The following is a 7478-nucleotide window of genomic DNA, read 5'->3' as shown; positions in this document are numbered from 1 at the left end:
TGTAAATATTTTTATTTTAACCTGTAAGTTGTTATTTACAGGTGCAGATGATAAAAAAGCTAATACTTTGCTAGAGGTATAAATTATGTTTACTCTTTCTCAGCTGACAGCTTAAAAAGTTGGGGGTTTTTTCAATGTTTGCTGTGTTTATCAAATTTGGAAAGGATCTGCAAAAAGCAGTGAGAGGCCTAGTCCTGAAAATGTCTGAGGCACATGAAATAAGGTGTTGACTTTTCTTAAGAGAATTCAACACATTCAATTATTTTAAAGTACAGTGTGGTAGAACGAGTACTGGTGAACAAAAGTTTCTGAAGAATGATTTCACAATAGTTTGTTCTTAGTTGCTGGGCATGGTAAACATCTATAATTGAAAAATAAATTGTGTGCTGATTATATATACAATTAAAGATGCATTGCTTATTCTGTCTGGAGATTCTACTGTGCTTTGGAACATTTAAACCAAATAGAAGAGGAACGATAAAATAAAAAATTGAAGATGTATACCAAAGGGTTAATGAGGTTCTAATATATGGTTTATATGCTGAAAGTAGTGCAAAATTTCCGGACTAATTTTGTAAGGTAGGCGATATTTTGCAAAGTAATGGTATCTTTGTAAGAAAATATTCTATTGAAAACAGGTAGATGGTTGGTATATTTTGTAGCTAAATTGTGATCTTTACAAATTCTGAAATTGAGTTTATATACATATTTTGACAGTTTATATATTTCATTTTAGTAAACAAATGAAATATTTTGTGAACCAGATTTTCAAGCATATATTTTTATGGATAGTACAAAGTCAAATGAGATCCTCTTTGGTGTAGGAGATATTTGAATTAATTTTGTATGTCTGTAGGCAACTTGCAAAAAAAATAGATCCTAAAGAGTATTGGGAAAAAAAGAAAAAAAAAAAAAGAGATCAGGGCTTTTTATTCCCCACAGTTGATATTATCTGCACATTAGATCTGATTGCTATCAGAGATTCTAGTTTGTATGATTTTAATTTGTTTCAGGTGACAATTAAATGTTTGACATGATCAGGACTCTTTTGGTGTGGAATCTCCATCCTTGGAGATACTCAGAAGCCGTCTGGACATGGTCCTGGGCAACCTGCTCTAGGTGACCCCGCTTGAGCAGGGGGTTGGACGAGGTGACCTCCAGCAGTCCCGTCCAACCTCAACCATTCTGTGATTCTGTGATTCTGTGAAATAGAAAAATGTGTATGCAGTGCTTATTGCATGAATAATAAATACACTATTTTCCATAGTTAGGATTGAATCCTGCTTCCAGTTATGTCAGCGGGAATTGCACTATGGACTATGCTATTAAAAAGGTGTTAGAGCTACGTGTGTGTGTTGTGCTAGCGCAGATCTGAATGAAGTTAAAAGATGTACTCACTCCCTAGACGTGTAATGCTTATCATATGGTCAGTCAGTATTTTTTATTTTACTCATTTTTGAATTAATGGACTTCTTAGTAGCAAGCAGAGCTCTTTGCAAATGGTATGAGAAAGACTGCATTCCACAATCACATTGTTAGTAGGCTATAAAAATTTTTTTTTTCCTAAAGTTTCTAAATATATGATTGTTGTGGACATGATCCACGATACGTTTCCTTTAGGCCAAACTGGAGTATACGTTTGTGTTCGCGATCATGTCAAAAAGAGTGCTTTTGTTGCACATCAAAAATAGCAAGCAAGGCTGAGAACGTCATTACATTAGGGAATGGCTCCAAAAGAGGTGTGTGGTGCCTCCTGTTTCTGTTTGTGGAATTTCAGGAAAAATGAACACCTTAGCACCTCGGAGAATTGGACCTTTTCGTTCTGTCTCCCATCGGGTGTGTGTACGCTATTTGGCATCTGTTTAAGAGGGTTTGATCTACAGTACTGAAACTAATTTGGTAACTCCTCTGTATGGTATTTTGATCCTCACTGTGTGCTGTTGTTCCTTTACCTTCTTTTGTAATACGGAATAATAATAAAAAAAGCTATCAAGTGTTAAGACTGTAAAAAAATGGTGGCCAATTCTTTCTGTATTCAGCAAGTGAAACAAATGTAGTGCTGCCAGACATAACGTTAGTAAATTTTTATCCTCTTAAAATAGTGTTTTGGAAAGAGCAGATTCTTTTTCATCATGGAAATATTAAACAGTAACATGAGTTTGCTCTTTAAGTAATCACTTATCATGAAGTACTTATTTTGGATTTACTTCAAAATCTACATTGTAAGAGAGTAAAATCTATATCCTGAGAGTAAGAGATATAGTACCTGATACTGTTCTGCTGGTTATTTCCAAACAAAAGTACATGCTTTATATGAATTGTAAATATTTGTCGAAACAATTAGACGGTTGCAAATTTTGACCTTGGTAAATAAAGTCGCCAAAATATAATTCTGATGTTCCTTATTTATTTTTGATTAACATAGTACTGCAGTGGTTCTGACCAAATGTTGCATACATTGTGTGGTATCAGGTCTTTTACAGTGGCCAAGAATAAGTATTTAGTCTATGAAACAGCACCCAGAGATCTTTTATCTGATGTGTCCTTTTAGCAGTCAGAGTACTAAGTTATTTGTGCATAAATTTTAGTTATCGCTAAAAATAATTACTGGAGAATACCTTTCACCTTTCTGCAGGTTTTTTTTTCCTTTTTAGTTTTCAGTAAGCTGAGCCACTGTTAACTAAAAACATTTTGTGCTCTGCTAGTATTCACCCAGCAGAGGGAGTCTCTCTGTCATCTACAAAATTGCAGTAGTGTTACTAAGTAGTACTTGAGCTTCTGATAGCTGGTAAAGCATAGAAATAGGGTAGGAGAAAAGTATTTTCAGTTGGTAACATTTCTATGTTTAATTTCATTATTAGGATCAAGGTTGTTATCATTTCCTCTACTGTTAGTATGGATATCAAAGGCAGAAAACAAAAAATAACACAATTGCAAACATGACTTTTAAAAAGTAAGTGTATGTCCTTTGGCTCTTAGGTTTATTCTGAAACAGGAGTTAGCTCTCTTTCCAGAGTTTTAACAGGCAGACCAAACCTCTGAGATGATGACGCAATGGTTTGTCCCTTCAGAAAGTCTACACGAGTACTATACGTATCACAGTCAGAAAGATGGTAAGTGTAGTGCTCACGGGATTCACAGCCTTGTTACTCCACAGAAGTTCAGATTTTATCCATCTTCTGTATTGAGATAAACGGACGTAGATCCCAGGAAATTGCGGTCGGCCACAGCCAACTCCAAAACTAGCAATCCCTATGAGATAGTATTTGTTGGTACTAGGGTGATAGCACGCTAAGGGTCCACCGCTGTCTCCCTACAAGTAAACAATATAAAAAACTAGTAACGTATATTCCCTTCCAGCAGTCAATGTAGAATTAAGTCAGTAATGCATCCACTTTTTTTTTTAACTTTTTTTAATCAGCTAAGTTAACTGGACAGTAATAATGACAGTGATACATGGATAGTAGTACACAGACAAATTAGGATAAAATTCAGTGATGCTGGGTGATACTACCTTGACTAGAATACCATGCCTGCGTTAGTTTCAGTGTCTTTAAAGTTTTGTTGTTGTTTTTCTTTCTGCACCTTTTCATTCTAAGGCTTGTCTCCCTAAACTTTCTCACTCGCCAGTTAATAGGAGAATATATTGTCCACACAATGTATAAGTACCAAGAAACACGGTAATGAATACACAACCCTGAATCTTTGCCGTATCACCTACTTACAGAAAAACTGCTGAGGAAAGCAGGAAGTATATCAGACAAAGTACTTACAAATATGTTATGTTTTTTAATTATAAATGTCTCCATATCACAACTGGTGCCCCAGCTTTTGCATGCTAGTGCTTTTGACCCGAGAACTGTCTTTCCTGAGAAAGAGATGCTTGATTGCTCAGCATTTGAATAAAAATCTTGCCATATCACTGAACCATGTCACTTTCCAATGCTGCTGCTCTTTGAGAAGCATAAAAACAGACAAGAAGCTTGTGTCCTTCACACACATTGTGTGTGTACAGTGATACCTGTGTGTGTATCCCTACTGTGTTTGTGTAATGTTGTGTCATTTATTGACATCTTTGTGGCAAGTGTTGTATAAATACAAAATACAAATGTGTTTGCGGTCTTTCTCCTTTAACTTACTCTTGTCTTCTTCCGAGTATCACTGAATTCTATGTTTTTGAGATGTGTCTTTTCTTTGGAATCACCATCTTGCCTCTCTCTCTATTTATGATGCTTCTTTTGCAGTTTGACATGTTTTCTCTTTAGTATTTGTGCCGTTTTAATTAATTATACTATAAATGCTGGTCATCATGATGCCCCTGAGACTCTGGCTTGGGGGTTTCCATAGTGGCAGGTGGGCACAGTGTTCATTCCTACCTGACAGGTATCGGTGCCTCCTGATAGAGAGCCAGCACAAATCATGTTGTCGTTAACCAGACCTCCATACGCATCAGAACTGTTACAGATGCTAGAAGGAATGATTTCCACTTGTGCTTCTTGTAACACAGCCGAAGTTCTACCTTTAATGGAAGACAGCATATAGAAAGGTAAAATATTTATGCTGTTTGTGTAGCAATTCTTACTGTGCTCTTTTTTTCCTGTTTAGCTAGCTTAAGCATGTTTCTGTACATGTTTAGACATGTACGTAATACAGATTTTGCCTACTTCTAATGGATTTAAACTTAAGTGGGATAAGGATTTGCAGACTTGGATTTGATGTAGTTTTTGCAATTCTTATTCTGAAGAAACATCGATGATAACAATACTGCTCGCTAGCCTTGCTCAAAATGTCAGAGGTGACTTATCAAACAAGCTTACATGATCCCCAGTTGTCCTTGAAATTTCCACAGAATAAAGATGCACACCACCAACTGACATCGTATCAAGTTTGTGCTCATTGTGATTAAAGAGAGAATTTGAGGGAGTGCAGCCATTTGTAAAATATATAGGGACCCCTAAGCTCACAATGCACGGCATCAGAATTGTTGTTTTTCAATAAAGCTATTTCTAGCAGACAAGATTGAGTAGCAGTACCATGAATCTGAAAGTCAGGCCGGTTTATTTTCCTTTTTTTCGTGTTACACTTGGAAGAAACGTATAGAAAACGTATGCCTTTGGTTACATCTGTATAGATCTAATCTGCCTTCAATGGAAGAAATACCGAAAGCAGATACTCAGTTGTGGAAGGATTTAATGATGTTGTGTGATGAGACTATAAGCTGAAAAAATTCAGTTCTCTCTCAGTGAGCTTGAGGGACTGGAAACCGATATTAGTTATATAGCCTATAACTTGATCAACAACACAAGCAAATTTTTACCTTTTTCTGCTATACGTCCCCAGCCGCTAATAAAGCATTCTGTTTCATTGTCAATGTATGGGTAAAGGTATGCAGGAGGTAAGCAGATAGGCTGAATATAGTCACTGTAGCGTACTGCAGAATCAAGTTCAAGTAATGCAATATCATTTTCAAATGTTTCTCTCTCGAATTCTGGGTGCACAGTGATGTTTCTAATATTTCTTATTGCTGCGTGTTTGCCATATTTCCAAAGGTTATGCACGCCCAAAACAGCTCTCCAGGAATATGGGTCCCTAAGAGAGAATTCAATACGTTTCTTGATGGCATTGTTTTAACCTATTGTTTTACTGTTGGCTTATGCACCTTTAGGAATATACATTGAAAATTCTGTAGCAAATACTTTCTGGAACATATTTGGCTAATTACCATTTTGTCTGTTTTGAACATTCGGTTTGCCTTAAGCTGGTTATGGCTGTTAAGGTGAATTCTGATTAATGATTTAAGCTGATACTCAGATTTTGCTTCCCACCTCATCTCAGCAGAGGCCACCCGGGAGAGATGCTTTTGAAAAAGATAAAAACATGGATTTATTTTGCAGAAAGGAAGTAGTCTTGTACCCACAGTGCTTATAAAGACTGTGCTTGTACCTAGATTTGGGAAATCCATTAACTAGAAGTTACAAATAATTAACATCAGCTTAATATTAAATTTAGAAGTAGGGCTGGAGTCATTCAGGCTTGATTTCTATTCAGGTATGTTGGAAAAAATCTTCACTGATATTAAGTGAGAATTGAATTTGGCCTGTGATGAGCGAAGGGCAGGCTGTAAAATTCAGATTAACCTCCAAAATTCTCCAGAGTGTAAGGTAAAAATTAAATTGATTATTTGCAATATAATGCCTCTCTAAATTAATGTTTGTAAAAGTGCGTTTAAGGAAACAAGGAGCTGATCTAACAAGGTCCTGATAAATTATAAAATTCCAAAGTTCAGAGATTTTTACAGTTCAGTTTCCCTCAGGTCATGGTTATGTCAACACAGTTGATATGAACTTGCATGAACTAGTGTGCAGATTTTGCAACTGTGTTAAAGACCACAGAAAAGACCAGTGATCAGATAGCTGAAATGCTGCAAAATTGCTGTAAGTACAATTAAAAGGCCTGTTCTAAGGAGTGTTTTTACCATATTGTCAAAAAAAAAAAAAGTAGTTAAGTGCCAAATTGTTGGTTCTATTAAACAGGAAAAAATTGAAATAGTGTTAAAACTAATGAATTATAATGTTTCTAATCTAAATATTGCAACATTTTCTTTTTGCAGTGAGTTTTACTAGTTCAGAAAAATCTATTAATCAGAAAAATTAGAGCTCCATTAAAAAAAAAGCCCCCAACCTAACAAAAATGTCACCTAGATCAAAAACAAACGACCCTTTATTAAAAAGAACAAAGGTTGTTCTGGGCCAAGCCAGAAGTGCGCATCCAATGTTGCCTTATAAAGATGTGACTTTGCATCCTGTGCTGGGCTGGCGGCCGTCACCTCACACGACCGTTAGAGCCAAGATCTTTGGTCCTGAGCGCCACGACCGGTCCCTCCGACAGGCCATATCGGCAAACAGGAGCTGCATGGTTTGGGTCTGCACGTTGGTTCTGCACTATGAGAGCTCGGTCCGTCTATGTCCCATTAATTTGCCTTTTGTTCAGAGATACCACAGGTGATGCTTTGCTGACCTACTATGCCCTCCTCATGCTTAATAAAAAGAGGCATTAGCATGAATACATACTTCCTTCCTGTAATGCAGTGGCCCGCAGTAAGTACTGAATTCTCATTGACTAAAACTCCACCACAAACGTGTGCAAATTGTGCACCAGCTTGGTGAATCTGGAGGCTGACTGACCACGGCCACGCTCCAGTTTGGGCGTCGTGTCCACCCACGATCCGGGATCTGCTTTCTAAGAGCGGCCGTTGTCCGCACTCTGCAAAACAGAACAGTTGGTTGTATCGTTCAAACTGGAAAACAGAGCTTTGACTGCACTAGCAGCATTTTGGGTCTTTTTTTTTTTTTTTAATCTACAGTATTACTTGCTGTGGGATTTTTGATGTTTGCAGCTGGAGCCCGGCTTCTGGAGATCCCGGGGCTGTTGTATGAAATGTGTGTATTTCAGCTGGTTACATACGTATTTCTTGTGTA

General features: G+C 37.0%; 1 protein-coding gene across 1 annotated transcript; it reads right to left on the bottom strand.

Annotated features, from left to right (window-relative positions):
* Positions 1-3076: 3076 nt before the first annotated feature.
* On the bottom strand, positions 3077-7263 carry LOC104083523 (transmembrane protease serine 12-like; the record flags this gene model as incomplete). The annotated part of the gene is made up of 4 exons (XM_009587028.1): positions 3077-3313; positions 4377-4519; positions 5318-5589; positions 7071-7263. Coding segments are annotated over 4 exons (845 nt in total), but the record flags the coding sequence as incomplete, so codon positions are not given.
* Between the last annotated feature and the right edge of the window lie 215 nt (positions 7264-7478).

This window comes from Fulmarus glacialis, unplaced genomic scaffold (genome assembly GCF_000690835.1).
Source record: "Fulmarus glacialis isolate BGI_N327 unplaced genomic scaffold, ASM69083v1 scaffold17761, whole genome shotgun sequence".
NCBI classification, from domain to species: Eukaryota; Metazoa; Chordata; class Aves; order Procellariiformes; family Procellariidae; genus Fulmarus; species Fulmarus glacialis.
Note: the sequence above shows the minus strand (reverse complement) of the source record. Positions and strands in the feature narration are given on the sequence as shown.